Here is a 21988-nt window from a genome sequence, read left to right on the forward strand (position 1 = left end):
GATGTGTGCTTTTTTTTTCTTCACTGATTTCAGAAAGATGTAAAACGTGATTTATTGATTTTTTTTTTTTCTTTGATTGAACAAAGTCGAGAGCGACTGAACTTTGGTGCCAGAATAAAACAGAGCAATGCCTCAAAACAGAGGAGAAGAAATAAAAGAATACAATGACGCAACATGTGACGTAACTCTAGCAACAAGAAAGGATAAACACGACGATGAATAAAAGTCAAAGAATCACTGTTTCGTCCTTCCTGATTTACCATTCACCATTTCAACAGATTAAAAAAAAAAAAAAAAATCATTTTTTGAAATAGAACTTTACCAGACATTAGCTTTCCCACATACATAACGACTTAAGACGAAAATCCCAGTTATGGGGGGACCAACAGCGAAAACAACATTTGAAGTAAATGACACGCCAAACACTGTACACGGAGACAAACAAATTAGCTCGCCCCCTGGCGAGTTCTTAACTTCACCGCTGCCTAAAGGGATGTGGGTCGAACAGACAGAGCTGTACAACTCAAAAAGACAAAGCTCTTCTAAAGAGAGTAAATGCAACGCTAGTGGCTCCTACAGTTAGAGTCTCATCTCTTCTCCTAATTTCTCATGTCGCACATTTGATTGGATTTCTTACTTTGCCTGCAAATGACCGGCACAAGATGGCAGCATTCATATTTTGGATATTTTGGTTTAATCTGCTTTTTTTTTTTCTTAAAGAATATGAGGAAGATGAGACAGATTTTTTTTTTTTTTAACATTTAAAGGCACACATTTTCTTTTCCTACAATAAAGATCCAGGAAGGGCTTTGAATCACACGACTCCCGACTTCACTTGCAGCAGGCTTTTCTCCTGACGGGCTGCGCGGTGAGGATGATTGTGGGGTCTCTCACCTCGTCTTCCTGCTCCATCAGCACTCTGAGTAAAGACAGGCACTCTGCGTGAGCCAGTCATCAAGCTTTTACATCTCGCGCGGTTTGGTTTCTAGCGGACAGACAGTCCTACCTGGCCATGCTCGTCAGGGACTCGATCACGTTCTTGCCAGTGTAGGCGCTGACCTCGGAGAACATGATGTTGCTCTCCTACAGACGGCGCCCCGACAGAATCAGTCAGCAGTGCGAGGGGGGTTGACTGTTTTATCACTGTTCATACGAGAGCACTCACGGTGGCCAGCTGCTCGGCGTCTTTGAAGGACACCTCCCGCTCTTCGTCCATGTCCATCTTGTTTCCCAGGAGGAGGATGGGAACCCCTTCGCCCGCGGCTTCCTGGAGAAGACAACGAGAGTCACGAGGTCGGTGCCAGCTCAGCAGTAAAGATTTAATCTCCCCGACCCGACAGTGCGTGCGGAGGAGTTCAAAGGTCAAAAGGACCTGGACGTTGACGAGCCACGGCTTGACGGCTTTGAAGCTCTCGGCCACAGTGACGTCGTACAGCAGCACCACACCGTCTGCCTTGCGGAAGAACTGCTTGGTTATGCTGCGGAACCTGTGGAGTTGGACATTAATGAATTTTAAACACAGCAAACTTTTTTTTGGTGGAAAAAGCGATGATTATTGCGATTAGCGGTCTTGCAAATTTTGCTGCTTTAAATGATTTGTGTACTCTAAGTTTATAGTGCAATTAAAAATGAGATTTTGCACTCACTGTCTCACAAACAGAGCCGATCAAAAACTATAAACTAAAAGTCTATAAAGTGCAAAAAAAGTGAGGAGAACGTAAACTCGCCTCTCTTGGCCGGCCGTGTCCCAGAGCTGCATGGCCACCTGAGCATTATCCAGCGTCAGTGTCTTCACACTGTAGTCGATACCTGATCGACCACAGCAACACAACATAATTAGTGCATGTTTTCTAAAGTATCGCTTCCTTGAGTACATTGAATCTCCTCTCGCATTAATCTGGCCACTAGGGGGTATCCGGAGGCGTGACACCGACTTCGCCTTGCGCAGCAGCAGGTCTTGGCGAGGGTTAGAGAAGATGAAAGCCGGTGGGGGGGAAGAGAGAAATTCTCGAGGAGCGACATAATCTGCTGTACAATGTGCTCCGCGGCTCCCAGACGTGCAGTGTGACTCCTCAAGCCCTTTCATGTGACGCTAAGTCTCCCTCCGCATCGTCGGCGTCGCCAGCACACCGACACGCGCCAGAGTCCTTCCAAAACAACTTTGCTCTTTCTGTTTTTTTTCTTTCTCGCACGCACACAATATGATGACAGTGTTTTTCTTTTTTCTTCTCACCCACAGTAGCGATTGTGGACGGGTGGAAGCGGCCCTCGCAGAAGGAGCGCAGCAGGGACGTCTTGCCCACGCTGGAGTTGCCCACCAGCACCACCTTAAAGAGCCGGTCCGGGACCAGCAGCGCTCCTTCTCTTGACCTCTGCGGGTGACAGGTGACAGGAAAAATGTTCAAGGCAGAGCTCAAATAATACAACGGAAAATCTCACAATTTTGACTGAGATCTCGAGATTGCGACGTTATCAGAACCCACATGACCATTCTGGAGTTTCACAGATGGTGAGCAGACATCAGGCATCGGCCTTTTGGGAGGTTACATTGATGTTTTGACTGAAAACATGAACTAGACTGCAACGTCTTTTGTTGTTTTTTTACATTAGAGTGCATGGACCCCATGGCTTCCACTGTGTTGACATTGGGAGGAATTCCATCACTCTGTGAAACTCCAGAAGGGTTATGAGATGTCCCGATACTTTTGATTCAGCTATCTTAATTTCGCTTAATTTTACGTGAAACCACAGCAGGAACCTGCTCCTCCTACCTGCTGGGTCTCCTTCCCAACTGGTTGCCCTCTGGAGGACATGGCAAAGCGGGATTTCCTGGCTGGAGGAACCTCGTTTTTGACGACTTGCAGTTGACATGAGGTCGGGGTAGCGGGCAGGGCGACGCTCGTTTCAATGTCACTGGTCGCTTCCTCTTCAGCCTCGTCCTCCAGCTCGTCGTCGTCCTCCTCGCTCAGCTGGTGCAGCAGGAGCTGAGGGCCTCCTTGGAGGAGGTGGGGCAGGTGGTCCTCCTCGATGGAGATGACCCGACGGAGGGGAAACCCGTCCGGGGGGGAATCCAGCACCTCCTCTTCCACCCCCTTCTTCTTCTCCTCCTCAACAACATTGCCTTTCCTCACTCTTCCCCTGTCTTTGGCCGCCACCCTCTTGGGGATCCCCGTCCTGCTGGGGGGTTTCCTGACCTTCGCTCTCACTTCCTGGGCTTTTGGGAGGGCGGGGCTCGCCATGCCATTGGGCAGGCTTTTCTTGGGGGCGGGGCGCTGCTGACAGACGGGCGCACTGACCGGGGTGACGGGCCCGTCGTCCTCACTGCAGGAGGAGGAAGCAACAAACACGATTTGAAGGTGCTCAATGGGCAAGGCCTCCAGAGACTGGTAGGAACCATCCACCAAGAGTGGGGCTCTTCAAAAAACAGAGGAGAAACAGAGGATATATGTTGGATCAATGGCTCAGTGAGGTGGAAACATACTTGAAAGTGTGGATTTAGTTGATTGTTTGAGGGTTTAAGAATCAAATATCCTCTGTTTTTCCTCCTTTGATGCATGATTTCTACATCAGACTGAGGCTGAATTGGCTCAACGTGTGATTTGGATAACAGAGAGGAGAAAAAAATAAACGAATCACCTCTTGGGCAGCTGGGTGGCGTCGTCAAATATGTCTCCCACGCCCGCTCTCTGCTTCTGCTTCTTCCTGAGCGAGTTCCGAGGCTTGTTCAAAGACAGAGGGAAGGGTCGGGGGGTGAGGGATGGGGGAGGGAGAGGGTGTTACTGAGGCGTTCCGTCAATCAGGGAAAGGCAGATAACAGATGCCGCTGCAGCGCCAATTAGGTCTGAAGGTAAACCCACCACCCCGCAGCATATGTCCCGCTCGTCTTTTAGATGTTTGTTCATCTCTCTGGAAGAAGAAGAAGAAAAAAAAAAGTCGTGAAAGCAGGGGGAGGGGAAAAAATTGAGGAATATAATGAGAGACCTGAAATCTGCAGCAACCATATGTGAATGCAGCGGAGCGTAAAATGAAAAAAAAAAAGAAAAAGAGCACAGCAGCCTTTAGCTGACTTTACAGCTGCATCGGCAGGGAATACCAATTAAGGTCTGAGCCAGAGGCAGAAAAGAGAGAGGAGATAAAGGGCCGAACTGGTCACCGCAGTTGGATTCCTTCCTGTGGGAGGATCTAATTGTACCTGAGGAGGTCGAGCTGCTTCATGAGACTTTGCTTCTCTCGCTGCAGCCCCTCCGTCACTCTGTACATCTCCCTGGGAACGGACAGAAAGGTTGTCTGTTAGTCGATTCTAATGAAGCGACACCTCTGCAGAACACGTGCTTGCGGCCCCCCCACATCTCTTTCTCCTGATGCAGCCGGGAGGCCTGGTCCTGCAGCATGCTCAGCTGGTCCTGGGCCAGCGCCAGCTCCTGGCTGGTGGTCTCCAGCACGCGGGACAGCTCGTCGTTGGTCATCTTCAGCTTGACGTTCTCCACATAGCTCTCCTGCTTCTCGCTGCTCAGCTCGTGGCACTGGAGCTCCAGCTGCAAGTGACAGTCGTGGGTGTGAACTGGTGTTGTAGTACTGGAGATTGGTCTTGGTCTCCAGACCACTTTTTAAGGGTGTCGGCCTCTTCTCGGACTCTGAGGCAGTTTTACTCGGTCTTGTCTCAGTCTTGGACTGGACGGACTCTGGATTTTTGATCAAGACCAGTCAAGACTCAGCCGACACTGCAATGACATGATAATAACGGAAAAGAATCCAGCTGCTGCTGTGTTACGCTCTGCCCCCTTATTCCTAGTTCATTTATTTTTTAACGTTATGAAGCAAAGTTGTTTTTTTGAAAATGGTTCAAAATACAGTATTTGGCAAAGCAGCAAAATGTTCAAGAAAGTTATTAAAAGATACCTTGCTGAAAAGAGATGTTGCTGTTCCATTTCGAAGCAAACTTGTATTTAAAAAAGATACTGGTAATTTTTTCCTGTTTTGTTGTTATTTTTCTTTGATATATCAAGTCTTGGTCTTGTTTTAGTCTTGAAGCCCGAACATCTTGAAAACACTTGAGTGTGTTCCATTGCCCCCACCCCCCAAGCCCCCCACTCCCTCCCCACAAGATCGTTTGTGCACCCTTTTCTGCTTGTGGGAGAGATTCTCCAGCTCTTTGTCCTTGGACGAAAGCTGGAACTCCAGGTCGTGGCTGCGCAGCTGCAGACGCTCCGAGTCCTGCGCACACAGCAGGGAGGGGCTCAAAAGCAAACTACTTTTTCTGCGGAAACACCCTCCCACCATCCCGCCTCGGCACCTTGAGGAGCAGCCTGTCTTTCTCATTGTTGATCTGCGCCTCCATCTCCTCGTATAAATAGCGGATCTCACTGTCGTGGGTCGCGGCCTTCCTGCAAAACGAAGTGTGGGGGGTGGGAGGGGAACACTCGGTATTAAAGTGTTAAAGTGGGGAGGGTGATCAATGAATTGAGCACCAACCAGTGGGTGAAAACATTCATATTAATGCTACTTCTGCCAATACCTATTCAATCACACACACACACACACACACACACACACACACACACACACACACACACACACACACACACACACACACACACACACACACACAGCGCTGAGCTCTATTTTCAGCAGAGCACTAATTGGTATTTACATTCCACCCTAATACATAAACAGCCAATTAGCACAGCCTTGCCAGTGATAACGCAGTGCTGTGTGAAAACCATAGGGATTCAATTTTTTTTTCACACACTTCAACGCGGTTCAGCGGCTCTGTGTACATTGTAAAGAGATTTTCAAGCAGCCACGATTAGTGGTCATTTGACACGGATGAAGAGGTCATTCTATAGGGAATTACAGGTAAATCCAAGCAAATCCATCCGGCATGGGGCGGCCGGGTAAACACACACACACACACACACACACACACACACACAAACAAGCTTCCAGTTATGCCAGTTATGTCACATAGTCTCTTGGAAGCTCATGAGGGGGAAGAATTTGCACCGAGCGGTGCAAAGAGTCTGCTTTCGAGTGTGGGAAAGAATTTTGCATGCAGGTCGAGCTACCTCTGGAGGGCGCTCTCCATCTCCTTCTTCTCCTGGTGGGCATCCTTGATCTGATGCGTGACCCTAGCCAGGAACTCCTCGAAGTTGGACAAGAGGTGCGGCTCGTCCCGCCGCAGCTGCGTCCAGAGGCTGCGCACCTCTCCGGGGCTGAAGAGAAGACAAGAGAATTAGACAGCGTGGATGCGGTGGTCACACTGCTGGTGACGGTGGTGGTGGTGGTAGTGGTGGCAACACTCACTCCTCAAACACATTACTTGCTCCCAGGCTCTCCAGCAGCATGCAAAAGTGTCTCTCCTCCTCGTCCTCCATGGCCGACAACTTGGCCTCCCACTGGCTCTGGTACAGGGCCTCCTTCCTGCCGAGGGCCTGGCTGTGGTCGTCCACCATGGAGATCCTCCGTCCATGCAGGAACAGACCTGGGAGGAGGCGGTGCAACTTAAAACACAACGTGTTGTCGCCTTTCCACGAAAGCATTGACATGAAAGGCCTTTTCTGTGGGGGCAAAATTTTACATATGGTGTCTATTCTGGTCACAATTTTCTGTAAAAGCTTCTGACAGCTTGGCTTCAATAGCAGTGATCTTTAAATTACATCAAATTATAACATGATGAAAACGTTTCTTGTATATAAACATTGCTAACTATTTCAACATATTTTTATTCTTGGACCATTTTCCAAGCAAATCCTGCAGAGGACAGTTACAAAATAGATATTATGAAAAAAACAAAAAAAACGAATCTGCCTATAACGGCGTTCGCATTTATGTAAATGTAAGTGAAATTGTGCGCGTGTTTACAACCTTTATTCCAAAACGATTCAACCTCAAATGGCAAAGCCCCAGTGTTGCCTGTCAGTAAACATGAATCTAAATATCACCGAACATGAGTCACTGTCAGGACGCGTGGACTCACTGACTCTTCTCTACCTGCGCCTCACTGCGCCTCAGCACTTACAATCCTGCCTCATCAACCTAAATGGTCTCAGTTTAACCAAAATTACATAACCTGGCATTTATGAACTTGTGACACACACACACACACACACACACACACACACACAAAAAAAAAAAAAAAAGGTGACGTAACACGCCTGCTGTGTGAAGGTTCCACCTCCTGGATGGGAGGGACACCTACTGAAGCCGGAGGAGAAGACCTCCAGCGTGAGGTAGCCGTTGCGGCCGGTGTCCAGGGAGTCAAAGACATCCTCCAGCTCCTCGGCAGACAGGGGCAGCTCTCTGTGGAGCCTCTGGCCAGGGGAGGGGGAGGGGGTGGTTGGACAGAGCACTGTTAATCACCAACACAGTTTGACGGGACGCGCCGAAATCTCACTCACTGCCACAGAGGCCGGTTTTCATAAAGTAAATAAAGGAATAAAGGAATAAATGAAAACTAAAGAGAGCCGCTGCTTCATCTCCTCTGCTGCTCCTATTAAATCCCCATTCAATCTCATAACAGCGGCGTGCCGGAGCAGGACACACAGTAACAATGAAAAGCACACTCAAACATCGCCATCAGCTTCCACTTCTCTGGCCATCAGCGCCGTTTTTAGTCGGTCAAGTAGTTCTTTTGTCCAGCCGGGACAGCGTTTCTTTTTTGTTTTTTTAAAGGTGTGTTTGTTTTCTCTTGTTTGCAGCACAGCATGTCACAGCAAAATGTGTGTCCTCGTCACCCTTTTACGAAGCATGCTTTAAAAAAGAAAGAAAGAAAGAAAGAAAGACAGTAAAGACCTCCTGGTGGTAATAGGTCCGCGTGTTTGCTTTTATATTTATGTTAAGAGCTGCACCCACTCATATGGAGGCGGCTTTACTGATCTCCTGTGATTTTTTATTTTTATTTATTTTTTTGCTAGATGTGAGATCTGTACAAACAAGGATTCAATTCAAGGTGGCCTTTGGAACTCATTGACAAAGAGGTCACTCTGTAGGAGGGGTCTTGCATCTTCCTGCACTGACCACAGGTCAGGTTTTCACAACAGAGGCTAAAATGACAATGTTGCGATAGACGTGCAAAAACAGGTAGTACCAATTAGGCTGTAATTTGCTATCTGATTTTTGTTGTTTGCTATGTTGCCAAATTCCAAGTAATGGGCCTTTTAAGATGAATGACAAAAAGCAACACAGCTACGACATCCTCTTGTTCTGTTTAAATAATCTTTAAAGACTCGTGTTGAGCTGCCATCCTCCAACCACAATGCAAATCAGGCTAGTCGAAGTGTTTATAACCGGACCCAATCCCACAGCAGCACACAGATCCTCTTTGTCTAACCCTCATATCCTTGCGGGTGATAAAGCCTTTGCCCTCCACGTCGCAGGTGCGGAAAAACTCCTTGGTTTTGTCCAGCAGGGCGATGGGCCCCCAGTCGGAGGTCCTCCTCTCCGGGCCGGGCCGGGCCAGGCCGTTCGCCCTGCCGTCCTGCTCCTCCATGTCTGGCCTCTCTTACTCCAGGAAGTGTCCGTCCGGCAGCAGCAGCAGCAGCAGCAGTGTGCACCGGGCATGAACCTCATCCACAGGCGGACACACACTCAGACATTCAGGCCCTTCCTCACTTGCGCCGCGTCCACGGCTCCGGGGGTTGCCATGACGACGGGAACGAACAGGAACAAAGCGTCAGATGATGATGAGGCCGACGATGACTTCGCTGCTCACGCATGAGACGCAGGTTTCCTGGGGAGACGCAAATGAGTTGTGTGGAAATCGGAGTGATCTGACGTTGCACAAGTGATTAATGCAACAGGGGCACACTTGTTACAACCTCCACGGTGCCTCCACAGTACTTCCCCCTCTGTTTTTTGTTTTTTTTCATCTTAATGAGCCAGGAACACGCAACTCACACCAAAAGGCATGTAAACATACTGTAAAGGATTATGATAATACCCAGCCATACAGAACACATGACGGTGTAATGCCTTCAAGACTGTGGCTCCCTTCTTTTTCTAAGCTCTCGGGCCCTTTAACTCAAACTTCAGGACTCAGAACATTTTCAGAGTGTTTGGTTTAAAATGGAAGTAGTTTTGGAGCAGTTAAAAATTCTGAATGAGCAGCCACAGTAGAAAAACAAAGGGATACAGTTTTTTGTTTGTTTTTTTTAAGTCAAAATGTTAAAACAGGCTGCTTGCGCTTGTAAAATATTAAAACATGCATTAGTTACATGTTGTAAGCTGCAAATACACCCAATCATGAGACCATCAGTCGCATGATGATGATAAATCTGACACTCGTCCTCTTGAAAGTTCATCAACTGACTTGTTGCAGTTCCACATGCAAAACTTGCAGATTCTTTAAGCTCATTTCAAACTTTAAATTACTTTTCTGTAAAACAAGTCACTTTGTTCCTTGAACCGGATAAAGCAGGAAGAAAAGAAAAGTTCCTACCTTGTAAAAAGCGAGTGGCACAAAACACTGAAGCCTTTCTTCCGTCCGTGAACCCACAGAGGTCTGAGCGGGCTCTCTGTTTTGGAAGTCTCGCCTCACAGATTAGAACATTAGAAGTCATTCTGCAACCATGTGATGTCAGGAGGAAGCGGCCTGCGGCTTTTGCAGCCAGCGTCTACGCGTTGCCCCCGACACAGACGGAGCAGCAGAGTGGGAGGAAATTTTGCTCCTTGTAAGGAGTAGTTTCTTCCTTTATGTGCTGTTATTTTTGAAAACCTTGATCAAAGTAAAACTTATAAAACTTCCAAATAGCCGTTTGTTTTCTTGCTGGTTATAAAAGCAAATGAAAAAATACAAAGAAACCATAAAAACAGGCCGTCTACTTGCTGTTGTTTTCAAAAACGTCAACTTGTACACATTTATTGAGTTGGAATTGTAGGGTTATAAGCATGTTTTTCCATCGCTCCATGTCCTGCAATGCCCTCTAGTGGCCAAATACTATAATCGCCAGCACAGCAAAACTCCTCAATGCCAAGTAATACAAAAGTCTTTAAAATAAAGATACAAAATCATTAAAGACAACAACTTTAAATGCAAGTGTTCAGTCACAGTCATTAAAGTGTTTCTTTTAGGGAGAAAAGCAGAAGCATGATGGTCCTCAGTACTTCTCTTCTGAGTCCTGGCAAGAGACAAACTTTTCCAGCAAAATGTCCAATCTCAGGTGCAACAGGGGATCATTTCCCAGGTCCCTGGATCTTCTGAAGCAGATACTCCATCTGGAGGTTCAGATTGGGCTGCCCTTTCTTCGTCTTTTTGCTGAGCATCTGAAAAGTCTCCGTCTTTTTCTGTTTGTACCTCTGCAGGGCCTCTTCTCGCTGTTGCTTGTTCTGCAGGTACGTCTGGGATAGAGGAAAAACAAACAGCAGGCTGATTGAAGAAGAGTAAAAAAAAGCCATCTTCCACAGTTAATTATTTCTCTTACCTCTTTCTTTTTCCTTTGCTTTTCTTTCTGCATCTCAAATGCCTCCTTCGCCCTCTGAGAGGACGTCTTTTTCAGCATCCTCTTCCTCATTCGGTTGCTCATAGGAAAACTAGAAAAGAGTGAAATCACCACATTTATTCTGTCTGGACCAAGCACTTTGAAAATAAGGCAAGAAACACACTCAACGCAAACATTTTACTTGCCTTTCTTTCTGCGGAGGGGCAGCAGCTTCACCGTCCCCGGGGAGGGAATCTGTCGGCTCAGATACTCCACCAGCCTCTGGAGCAGCAGCTACACTCTGATCTGGAGCATGAGCACCAGTGACATCACTTTCAGGTTTCAGATCTGTTTCGTTCTCCTGCCCCTTCATCCTCGACTTCATCCTGTTCATGCGATTGGTCCAGGCCTCATTCCTAAGTTTCTCTGCCTCCGCCATGTACAGATGTTTGAGGTGTTCTGGGTACTCCTCCTTGTACAGTGAATCAGACACAGGAGCTTTCTTCTTCTCCTTCCGCAGCAGCCGGTTGTACTCATGTTTGACTTTTTCCTTCCTGTAAAACGCAAAGCCTTGACCTGAAGAGAGGAAAGAAAAGGGTGACATTTTATTTAAATTAAGGCTCACTGGTTTAGAAAACATTATAATTAATAAACATTTGATCAATAAATAATTGTCTTGCTTGTTTTTGATGAAAATGAGAGCAGAATTAATAAATTAACGATTTCTCAACATTTATTTCATGAAATGTTCAAAGGTTCTCTGAAATAAGGTTTTGTTTTTTCTCAACTGCAGCTTGCTTAGCGATGACTTGCACAAATACATATTAAAGTCACAAAAAGGCGAGTTACTGCATTTAACGAGTTTTGTGTGGATGAAAAAAGTACCTTCTTTAAGATTGCCTTTGAATACTTTCTGCTCGGGGACCCACTTCCTCTTCTTCTTCACATCTTGCGCTTTACCCTTCGTGAACTTCGGGTTGCCACGCTTCGCCGAAGGCTTTTTAGCCTTCATTTTTTGGTTTGTCGGTGCCATTTCAGTCAAAATCGTGTGTGTTCAACTCTCACGCTCGTCGATTTACTTCCATGCTTCATTTGCATGTCGATCTCTGGCAGTCGCTGAATGATGACGCTAAAAGACAGACCTAGTAATCAACATCAGATAACACTAATCTTCAGAAGAAAGTCAGTTCAATTCTTGGGTTATTTCGTGAAAAACCAACACATAATTACATTAACTGGTTACGAACTTACTATGAGCAAATGCTATGTTGTATATTTGGTATAAATCCTCACTAACAGAAAGGTTTACTTATCGAAATGCATTGTCGATTGTTCAGGCCTAGCAGGACGTCAACATTAGCTCGCCACGGTTTAGCCCGACGTGGTTTTCTATGGTCTTGTTTTAGAGCTGTATAAAATGATGTCCTCCACACAAAGCCTCTCAGAAATTCAACGACGGATAGATGAAGTCACGCGGTTTCTGTTCACAACTCTGAGCATCGCTAATGCTCACACTGTCGAGTTTTTCACTCACGACGTGTGGAGCCGGTTCGTGGCCGTGCCACCGCAAGAAGTGTTAACCGCCTTTAGTTCCAGCTGTGACCAGCAGAGGGATCCAGAACTCAAAGCAAAAGGTACAATTGGTGTTGTTTTTCTCGAATGTGTCACAAATACACGATTCGGGCTCACAATTACCTTAATTACTTTAATTAAGTGGAAATAAGGGTTATTATAATCATGAAATAAAACTGTTACATGAGTTCCACCTATTCAAAGACACATTATTAAAATATGTAATTTTTAAATTCCTGTCTGATTTTTTTTCCCACATTATCATTATTATTATTATTATTATTATTATTATTATTATTATTATTATTATTATTATTATTATTATTATTGTGGTTTGCTTTTTAAATTGAAGGCCCACTGTGTAAGATTTTGTGGCATGCACTGATAAAATGTTGGCTGTCCCCACAAGTCTTCACAAATTCCAAATTCCATTTCCCACCGTATATTTTACACACTCGTTATTCAAGACAAACGTAAATTCTAGTTTTTAACTATACTGTTCTGTTTTTTTGTATTTCCTTTTGATTTTTTTTTTGTGTGTGATTTTGCCTGCATCGCACAAACTACACGCAAACAGACACAGTGCTTTTGTTATGTTTCCTGCTCTTCAGATCTCCCTGGGACCACTTTTGGCTTCTGCAGTCATACAAACCGGCTGGTTGACATGCACGGACTGCTGCAGGCAGCGAAGGCCCACGCTCTGCCTGGTCTCGGGGTGTGCATGAGCAGGAATGATCTGCTGCAGGCCCTCAACGAGAGGCTGGAGCACACAGGTACTGAAGAGTGGACTGTCATGTTGAGAGGAGGAAAGACCGTCCAGAGTCTGACATAATTTTTTGGCATTCCGTCTAATCCAGGTGCCGAGCTGGAGCCACACGAGTTCATGAACTTCAAGAAGACCCACGAGGTTCAGTCCATGTCTGCAGTGGTGGCCTGTCTGGCACAGCGTTGCAGGGTCAAACAGGTTTGTGCTGCATTCTTGAGGCCAAACTCGCCGACCTCCCCGTTTGTAATCTCCCTTGCCCTCTGTCTCCACTAGGTGATTGATGTGGGATCGGGGAAAGGCTACCTGAGCTCCTTCTTGTCCCTGCAGTACGGCCTCAACGTCTTCGGCATTGACTCGTCCAGCACCAACACCCACGGAGCGCTGGAGCGGAACAGGAAGCTGAAGAAGTTCTCCAGGGCCTACCAAAAAAGCAAAAGCAGGGCAGGGCGAGCGCAGAGAGACTCGACAACTGAGTCGCCTAGGGAGGAGTCGCTCTGTGGTGGTGATGATGCCTCACAGGAGGAGGTGCTAATTGGCTCCTCAGATGTCCAGCCCACGGAGGAAATAACCCTGGAAGACGAAAACAACGATAACTCCAGAGCAGAGGAGCTGTTCCTCAGCGCTTTCTCAGCGGACGTCGCCCAGACTCCATCACCCAGAATCCCCCCTGCTCAGCTCAGTGCAGAGGAGAAAGAGAGAAGGAAGAGGGAGAACCTTGAGTGGAAAGCCCAGAGGAGAGGAGACAGCGGCGGCGGCACCGCCCTGTTCTCACCATTGACCTCTTACGTTACGCCCGAGACGGAGCTGCGGGAACTCATCGACGAGCTGCGGGTGAGAAAATGCGTTGCGTCGTGCTCGATGCGTTTCAGCATTGATCGCCCCGTCCCAACCTACCTGACTTCTCCCACAAATTCAGGAGGCGGTGGTGGTCGGGCTGCACACCTGCGGAGACCTGGCGCCCAGCACGCTGAGGATGTTCGCGGCCAAGCCGGAGCTGGCGGCCGTCTGCAGCGTGGGCTGCTGCTATCACCTGCTGTCAGAGGAGTTCGACCCCGCCAGGGAAGGTATGGAGTATGGACACACTCACACACACACACCAGCCATTTTTAGAGGGGGATTGAAGTGTGTGTTGCTCACACAGCCTCCATCACTGTTCCCTGCGCTCCTCGCTCCTCCGACAGCCCATAAAGCCGCTCCGGACACCCGCCACGCTCACACCATCGGCCTAATCTGCTCAACCGTCTCGCCCTGCGTTCACATTTTATGGCAAAGAAGACGAATGTTTGGCCAAGAGTTGGAGGAACTCCCCTCCTGGAGGATCAACAATCGTCGTTTCGGGCCGATAAAGCTTTTTTCATGGATTCGTGATGAGAATAAAACTTTTCCCTCTTTGTTAATTCCCCATATGGTGATAAATTCTGGACCTTGTTGTCAGAATTCAGGATTATGCATAACTGCTGGGCTGAAATGTCTTTGTTTGATACAACACAGTGTCGTCTGCGTATGCTCTCACACTGCTACGCAAACAATTCGCAATTTTCCCTCCAACCTAAGAAGCAAACAAAGTCACACACCCGCTAGTTTCGCGGTGCATTCTGGGACTGAGGCCAGCTCGCTGCCGTGACCCATCTCACCCCTCGAAAAAGACACAGGATGAAGCAGAAAAGCCAGGCAACAGGAAGTGGCTGTAAAGTAAAAGTCGTCTGCTGATTTTGGAAACAAGGTTGCTGCCAGTAACCACTCCACAATGAGCTCAGGCTTCCAAGTGGCTCTTCACTGAGCGTGTGCAAGTGAATGATTCATTGAGTTGCTCCATTAATTGTAAGCACTTTCAAGCACATAATTCCAACGATGTGACATTATATTCGTGGAACTTAAGGACAGTGATACGTGTCTATTAGAGTTTAAGCAAAAGGTTAAAAGCTTCCCTCCTTTAGCACTCGGCCACAGCTTTTAAATGCTGAAATAACTCATTGGATTCTTTCTGGATCGTGTTTCTGCCCGTTTGACGAGAAACCAAAACACCAAACCCCTATTTACCTTTTGATGTGTGTGTGTCCCCGCTGCAGAGTGTTTGAGTGGCGGCGGCGGTGTGTGTGGTTTCCCACTGAGTCAGTATCTCCGCCAGCAGTCCTGGTTCTGCGGTCGGAACGCCAGAATGTCTGCGTGCTTGGTGAGCTCTGAACAACCATGTAAAAACATAAATAAGTGCACAAAAACAAAAACTCTCGATGGTACCAGGATGTGCTGCTCGGTCTGGAGCATCTGTGAAGTCTGCTGATAATAAAATACATTTTGAGTTTTTAGGATTTTAACACTTTGCATTTCTTTTTGTTGTTGTTTATTTTCCGCAAAACAGGCTCTGGAGAGAGTTTCGGTCGGCCAAGGGGTAAGTCAACCTGAATCTTCATCACTCCATCAAGACTTGTCATTGACCTTCTCCTGCGTTTATTCAATGTTTTGTTCATTTCAACTCTGTGATCGACTCTCGCTGAATGTGTCTGAACGGTGAAGCTCGGGGCTGCGGGCCAGAGAGCTGAATCACAACACCGGCCATCCATTAATGCTGGGGATGAGCCCTGAGGGGAATCTGTTCTCTTTAAATAACATCCTGGGTCACGTCGGACCTTCTCTGCAGATCCAGATGGAGTCTCTGTTCTACCGGGCCGTTCTCCACGTCATCCTGAGGGATCACTACGGCTCCTTCAAAAGGTACGAGGCACGAGGGACGGCAGAACTTTGGGATTCTTTCCCCACGTGATGCTTCGCCTGTTTAGTTTTAAAGATCAGGAGCACTCGGAAGAGAGAAAATCCTTCAAAGTTCAGTTACTTAAAAAAAAAATAATAAAAAAAATAGTTTCAACTGTGTTCACGTTTGAACTCTTGTCTCTCGTACATAAAAGCTCTGGGAGTGGGAACCATTTATCACGGTAGATTTAAATGAATTGCTTTAGTGATAAGAACTAAAAGCGTCCGTGTTCTCCTTGCAGCGAGAGGCGGGTCGGCAACGTCTACTCCAAGGCCAAGTCCTTCGTGGACTACGTCCGACGAGCCCTGCGCCGGCTGGAGCTGGACGACTCCAAGGTCTGGATCCAAAAGTGTCGCAGAACATCTTCCAGAGACAGAACGTTTTTGAGCTGTTGGCTAATTTTGGTGGAAACCGAGGATGATGATGATGTTTCCGCTCCTCACTTCCGACCTCACTCACTCACACCCCTGACACACTCCTTTCTCTCTGCCCGCAGCTCTCCGACACCGACATCCAGGGTTACCGCGAGGCGTACGAGCCGCGAGTGGACGAGATGCACGCCTTCAACATGGTGACTCTCCACACACACACACACACACACACACACACACACACACGTGTATATATAGCTGTGTTGTTCTTACCTGATTGTTTTTTTTTGCCCTTTTAACTCGTCGTCGTCCGTTTCTGCAGCTCAAGGTCGCTCTGGCTCCGTGCATCGAGGGTCTGATCCTCCTGGACCGCCTTTGCTACCTGAAAGAGCAGGTGAGACTTTCCAAGGTCCTCAGCCCTTAAATTTATTCTAATAGTTAATGGAAATAAAATAAGCAAACAGCTTTGTAAGGGCTTTAAAACGCTGTTGTTTTTTGTTGTTTTTTTACCTGAGAATGAGGAATCAGGAATCTTACACGCGTCTTTCTTACTTACAACTATTGATATTCATTCCGTTTTGTTGAAGCTAGTTTATTTAGAACACAATAATGAGCCTCATCATGCCAGATTTTGCCATGAAGGATCATTGTGGCTTGTTCGTCTCCTCATAAACAAAATCACAGTAGCAGCTGCAGACAAATAGCTGGAGCTGCAAAAAAACAACTGCAAAAAAATTTCACAAAGAAGTCAAGCCAACTTAAGACAAATGTACGCTTGACAAACTACGAAAGACACAGCTTTAAAGCAACAGAGGGATTTAGTCTTTTTTTCAGCCAGACTCGACAGCATCATTTGCTCTTGCAGCTCAGTGACTCGGGCCTGAATGACAAAGGTGGCGGCAAAATTAAATACAGCCCTCCGCCCTCCCTCCTAAGCCAATGTGCTAATCGCTCTGAAAATAAGACACACTTATTTTTTAACCTAAAGTTCAGCTGACACAATATTTGCACAGATTTGTCATCCTCCTTCCCTCGAGGGAATGGAATAGAGAAATTGTTAAAGTGAGAACATCACACAGCGGAGGAGGCCAAGAGAGTCGGGAACCCAAAACTGGGAGTCTACTCAAGATGACTCTCTGTCCGTGTTACTGAGCTTCTTTCTTCTGGTTTCTTTCCCCGCCTCGCAGGAGGAGTTGCCGTTCTGCGCGCTGGTGCAGCTCTTTGACCCGCTGCTGTCGCCCCGATGTTACGCCGTTGTCGGACTGAAGAGTTTCGGCGAGAGCACAAGGGGAGTCAATCTTGGAAAGAAAAACATGTAAAGATAAAAAATGGAAAATGGAAAAAAAAAAACAATTAAATGGTTATCCAGTGATTTGCACTTTAAAGGTTTGTGTGTGAAGAAAGCTGATATTATTATTGATTTTAAACATAACCCCTTAACTGCTGCCAATCAAATGGTGAATAAGCTACTCCGTAGGTTTCATATGTTTGTAAATCTGATGGTGATGAAGTCAGTGCCTCACCAGACATGAACCTCACTGCACGACACTGGCTGACACACAGTCAACCCCCCGAAAAGGAAGAACATGAGGACCCCGACAATCAACAACAAGAACCGTCTCTGAAGGATGGGGGCGGGGGGACAGATTAAAATACAAAAGGAAGAAAATTGTTGAAAGCCCTGCAATAGGAAAGACTTGAAATGTAAATCTGGCTCCATTGCAAGTACTGAGATAAAAGCAATAATAGCAACAACAAAAAAATCAAGAACAAAACACAACCAATCAAACTTCCACAGTGACACCTCAGTGCTCCCAGCACCTCCAGCTTTATGAATGGGGATGTTTTACCTGGGGTGGAATTTAATACCGCAATAAAATAACCTCATGTTACTCTTTGATGTGTATTCATGTTGATGTGGGATGTGTATTTTTACACATGATGCATGGGATATAAGTATAATATGAAAAAATGACTGTTTCACTTAAAAATAATGCAAGTTTTTTTTTTAAACACACACACACACACACGCGCGCGCGCGCGCAGCTCTTACTTTGAAGGGAGACGTACAACGTGCATGTTTCGCGCATAACATCCGTTTTTCCCGGAAGTTGTTGGTGCGTGTTGTGAAAATGAGAAACGCTGCGATATTTTGCTCGTGTTTTTAGACGTTTACAAACCAGCAGATGGCCTGGGAAAGCAAAGGTTTGTGTTGTCTGATTTTCGGTTGTTAACGGAACCTTTGTTAATTAAAAAGAAAAAAAAAAAACCGAAACAAAACAATCATGACCGTAACATGCGTAGGTTTATCCGCCAATCCGAGTCGCTCCCAAATCGGTGACAGCCGCATGTAAACAAACATTGTCCCAAAGGGCGCGTTGAATGTTTGAAACTAGTTTTGTTTTATTGTTTTAAAATGAAATCTGCGCAGGTTCCGGCCTCCCTCCGGCCTCCCTGCAGCTCCTTGTGCCCCCGGTCAGACTCATGTCTGCTTTCATATGGCGGCTCGTGCAGCACAACAGAGTCCTGCAGTACGACAAGGTGCTGGACTTCATCACCTTGACGACGAGCATTGTCCCCGAGCTGCTGAGTCCCTGTCAGAGAGCTCATCTCACGATGGACCTGCGGGCGAGGGTGAGGCCTCAGTCAAGCTTGTTTGTCACGCTTTGCAATCGTTTTTTCGCAGTTTTGCTTATTATTATTATTATTATTATTGTTATTATTATTATTATTATTGTTATTGTTATTTATTATTATTATTTTATTTATTTTTTATTTTTTTCAATTAAATAAATTAAATCTCTGCTTCAGCACTCTGATATTTTGATGTGACAGTTCACTTGGGTTTACTGTCTCCTCCAGCTCGTCCTCGAAATGTGTCGCCACGATGGCGTCGCCAACCTGCAAAAGATTCAGGAGCACCTGGACAAAATCCACACATGCTGTGCTGAAGTTGGCTCTGTAGAGCAGATGGTAAGCGGGAGGAAAAAGCATAGCTGTTCCAGAAGCAAAACATGGATGTACACATCAAGTTAAAAAAAACAGAACAACTTTGGTAATTAGATTGCGCTTTGAGACTATAGAAATTATCCTTCCATCCATTAATTTTCAATGCTTCTACTCTGGAGTAGTCGCCAGTATGGCGGGGCCACATAGATACAAACAACCATTCACACTCACATACACATCTACGGTCAATTTAGAGTTCCCAATTCACCTCACATGCATGTTTTTGGACTGTGGGAAGAAGCTGGAGAACCCGGAGAGAACCCATGCAAACACAGCAGAACATGCAGTCTCCACACAGAAAGGCCCCAGGCCCGGAATCGAACCCACAACCTTCTTGCTGAGAGACGGCAGCGCTGACCATAGAAATTAGTTTTGTGAAACTAATTGCTTTATTTGAATTCTTTGGGCAGGTCAGCGGTAACAAAGTGAAGACCTCTTACACTAACTTTGCCAGCCTGGTTCAGAGTCTCCTTAATGTCCCTCTTGAAAAGGAGGCGTTCTTCCAAGTGAGTCTCGCTGCAGGAAAGACTGCGTCTCATCTCTCGAAACTCCCCTCGATAATCTCAGTCCGGTGCTGTTGCTGCAGGACATCTTCCCCACAGTCTACGGCTCCAGCTACGACAAGCGGCTAAAGCAACTGGTGTCTCAGTTCCTGTTCAAACTGGAGCAGCTGCTGCCCGTCCCGAACCTGGAACAGGTACACACAGCTGTAGGAACAAGAAGCGGAAATAGTTCACGGCATCAGGCGTGTGTTCAGGTTCTTACCCGGGTGTCTTCCATGTCTTCCACAGACGGCAGCGTGGCTCACCGAAACCGCATCCATGTCGGAAGAATTTGAGCGGAGTCTGTCCGAACCTCTGGCCCTTAGGACACTGCTACTTCATCACGCACAGCTGGGGAATCTCAGCACAAGTGAGTTACACGTGGGAAACATCTGAAGGGATGACAGATGTTTGTTTGTTATCTCATCTTATTCTTTTTTTTTTTTTTACGTGCTGCAGCTTCTAACAGCCACCCCGAAGATTTGCTTCTGCCCACCTTGGGCCTCCCCAGTTCAAATGGTGTCAGCAAGGGCACCGAGAGTCACAATGATGATGATGATGATGATTACACTGATGAGGAAGATACAGTAGCAGGGGAGGATTCAGAAGAAGACAAAAGGAAATACTCAAATGCTGCTTCAGTTGACTGGTTGCCAAAAATGGAATCAGGTCAGAAAAATCCCAGCAGGAGCAGTGCTAGTAGGACGGAGGCCGGTCCAAACAATCGTCTCTCTAATTTTCTCATTACTTGTCATCCCCCAGGTGGAGCGTCCAGCCTATTTACCTGCCCACAGTGTCCTTACACTCACAGATTGATTAGGAGAGTGCAAGAGCACATCCAGAAGAAGCACCGCACAACCTCTTTTGAAAAAACTATTCAGAGAAAAGCTTTAAAAAGCCGAGCTGCCAAAAAGCATAAACAAGGAGGCGATTTAGAAGAAAAGGGGAACCAGAATCTTAAAAATTGCAGAGCAAAAATTCAACAAAGTGCCCAGAAGAGGCGCGACTCGGAGAACAAAGCGCAGCGGAGACGGAAGGAGCCGGCGGCCGAAGACAAACGCTTCCTGAGCACCAGGCCCGTCAGCAAAAATTTCACGGAGGACGAGACCAAATGCGGCAAGTGCGGCAAAGTGTTCGAGCACCCGAATCAGCTGAAGACCCACATCCGGCTTCACAGCTTCGCGTACAGCTGCGGCCAGTGCGAGAAGGGCTTCACCAGCCTCTCGGGCTACTACCAGCACCAGCGGCTGCACAAGAAGGGCCGCAACTTCACCTGCGCCAAGTGCAAGAAGGCCTTCCTGTGCGGCTACTCGCTCAGGCAGCACGAGCGGCTGCACGAGGGGCCCTTCACCCTGTGCGCCGTTTGCGGGAAGGGCTTCAGCAAGACCGGTATCACCAGGCACATGCAGATGCACCGGGGCGAGAGGAACTATCTGTGCACCACGTGCGGCAAGTCCTTCCTGTCGTCGGGCGAGCTGCTGCTACACACCCGCAGCCACACGGGCGAGACGCCGTACACCTGCGTCCGCTGCGGCAAGGGCTTCTCCTGCAAGAGTCACCTGAACGTGCACACACGCTCGCACACCGGCGAGCGGCCCTACTTGTGCGCCGAGTGCCCCAAGCGCTTCCTCACCCTGAACTGCCTGAAGAGGCACCGGCTGAGCCACAATGGTGCCAAGCCGTTCAAGTGTCCCGACTGCGGGAAGGACTTCTCCCAGCGGGGCAACATGAAGCGTCACATGACCACCCACAAGCCGGAGAGCAGCACGTGACGTTGGCGTTTTCACCACCTGTTTCTACACCAAAATGTGTTTTTTGCTCAACGCCTTAAGTACCAGTTCGGACTGCAGAGCTGATTTAGAAAATTCATTCTTTTTTTTGGTATTTTTTGTCACCTTGTTGCCTTTGTTCAAATTTCTACATCAAGCATTGCATGGTTATAAGCCAGTGTCAATGACAATCACAACAAAAACACACGCAGCTGCATTTTGCACAGGAAGTGCGAAATTTATGTGCACAAGTACACCTGAACGCCGCTGACTCCATTTTTATTTTTCCTCCACATTGTGCCTGTAAATGTGTTTTCTAAATACCTGCAAGTTGAGATTTTACTCACGCAACACAAGTATGATGGTGCGAATGGACGTGTGCAAACTTAACTCCTCAAACTAACCAGCTTAGAAGAGATGATTCATTTTGCAAGCAGTGAATCAATAAAGAAGTTGAAGGTGTGGGACAATTGTTTTGTAGTTTGTCTTGCTTAAAGAGGTCTGGCTTTTGTGTTTTGGTACACTAATGCTACACATTTGTATTTGCACAAGGAGCGGCTCTTCTGGTAGCACGGTGGCTATGTTGTTCCACTATGTTACCACAGTGGCCAACAACGTGGAGCTGCGCTCTTAAAACAGGGATTAATGTCAAAGATCGTCGACAATATTTTTTCTTACCACCGGACGGCGCTGATTCTTTTTGAGGGCCTGGAAAGGGAGAGAGGAAAGTGCAAACAGAAGCTGTAGGAAATGCAATTTATTTGCAATTTTTTAATAACATCATTCCTCAGATAA

The 21988-nt window shown here is 46.9% G+C and overlaps 4 protein-coding genes across 10 annotated transcripts; 2 read left to right on the top strand and 2 right to left on the bottom strand.

Annotated features, from left to right (window-relative positions):
- Positions 1-27: 27 nt before the first annotated feature.
- cracr2ab (calcium release activated channel regulator 2Ab) lies at positions 28-9663 on the bottom strand. 5 transcript variants are annotated; one of them, XM_076030133.1, is made up of 18 exons: positions 9437-9663; positions 8330-8728; positions 7199-7310; positions 6304-6481; positions 6066-6212; positions 5294-5384; positions 5119-5214; positions 4348-4535; positions 4193-4264; positions 3858-3906; positions 3637-3719; positions 2772-3321; positions 2234-2372; positions 1728-1809; positions 1373-1487; positions 1166-1267; positions 1007-1083; positions 28-919 (listed from the first exon to the last, which is right to left on the bottom strand). In XM_076030133.1, the coding sequence occupies exons 2-18, from the start codon at positions 8486-8488 to the stop codon at positions 832-834; spliced, it is 2328 nt and encodes a 775-aa protein (XP_075886248.1). In that variant the 5' UTR covers positions 8489-8728; positions 9437-9663; the 3' UTR covers positions 28-831. The 5 variants fall into 5 exon arrangements, 4 of the variants coding, with proteins under 4 accessions (XP_075886248.1, XP_075886247.1, XP_075886250.1 ...); XM_076030132.1 differs by having other exon boundaries at positions 2772-3414; XM_076030135.1 differs by lacking the exon at positions 8330-8728 and having other exon boundaries at positions 2772-3414.
- A 160-nt stretch (positions 9664-9823) lies between these two features.
- Positions 9824-11804, bottom strand: ccdc59 (coiled-coil domain containing 59). Of its 2 annotated transcripts, XM_076030141.1 has the most exons (5): positions 11667-11804; positions 11301-11544; positions 10622-10991; positions 10419-10527; positions 9824-10335 (listed from the first exon to the last, which is right to left on the bottom strand). In XM_076030141.1, exons 2-5 carry the CDS (start codon positions 11446-11448, stop codon positions 10171-10173), a joined length of 792 nt encoding a protein of 263 aa, XP_075886256.1. In that variant the 5' UTR covers positions 11449-11544; positions 11667-11804; the 3' UTR covers positions 9824-10170. The 2 variants fall into 2 exon arrangements, with proteins under 2 accessions (XP_075886256.1, XP_075886255.1); XM_076030140.1 differs by lacking the exon at positions 11667-11804 and having other exon boundaries at positions 11301-11644.
- A 28-nt stretch (positions 11805-11832) lies between these two features.
- mettl25 (methyltransferase like 25) lies at positions 11833-17787 on the top strand. 2 transcript variants are annotated; one of them, XM_076030137.1, is made up of 12 exons: positions 11833-12049; positions 12599-12760; positions 12845-12951; positions 13027-13584; positions 13670-13817; positions 14823-14926; positions 15113-15142; positions 15392-15465; positions 15744-15837; positions 15999-16073; positions 16196-16267; positions 17061-17787. In XM_076030137.1, the coding sequence occupies exons 1-12, from the start codon at positions 11833-11835 to the stop codon at positions 17190-17192; spliced, it is 1773 nt and encodes a 590-aa protein (XP_075886252.1). In that variant the 3' UTR covers positions 17193-17787. The 2 variants fall into 2 exon arrangements, with proteins under 2 accessions (XP_075886252.1, XP_075886253.1); XM_076030138.1 differs by having other exon boundaries at positions 17064-17787.
- Positions 17788-17942: 155 nt separating this feature from the next.
- Positions 17943-21663, top strand: LOC142890852 (uncharacterized). Its single transcript, XM_076030136.1, has 8 exons — positions 17943-18078; positions 18305-18507; positions 18736-18846; positions 19293-19388; positions 19469-19579; positions 19674-19794; positions 19884-20093; positions 20187-21663. Exons 1-8 carry the CDS (start codon positions 18060-18062, stop codon positions 21194-21196), a joined length of 1881 nt encoding a protein of 626 aa, XP_075886251.1. The 5' UTR covers positions 17943-18059; the 3' UTR covers positions 21197-21663.
- The last annotated feature ends 325 nt before the right edge of the window (positions 21664-21988 follow it).

The sequence above is a fragment of the Nelusetta ayraudi genome, unplaced genomic scaffold (assembly GCF_046127955.1).
Source record: "Nelusetta ayraudi isolate G7.1 ecotype Tasmania unplaced genomic scaffold, CSIRO-AGI_Nayr_v1 ptg000027l, whole genome shotgun sequence".
Classification (NCBI taxonomy): domain Eukaryota; kingdom Metazoa; phylum Chordata; class Actinopteri; order Tetraodontiformes; family Monacanthidae; genus Nelusetta; species Nelusetta ayraudi.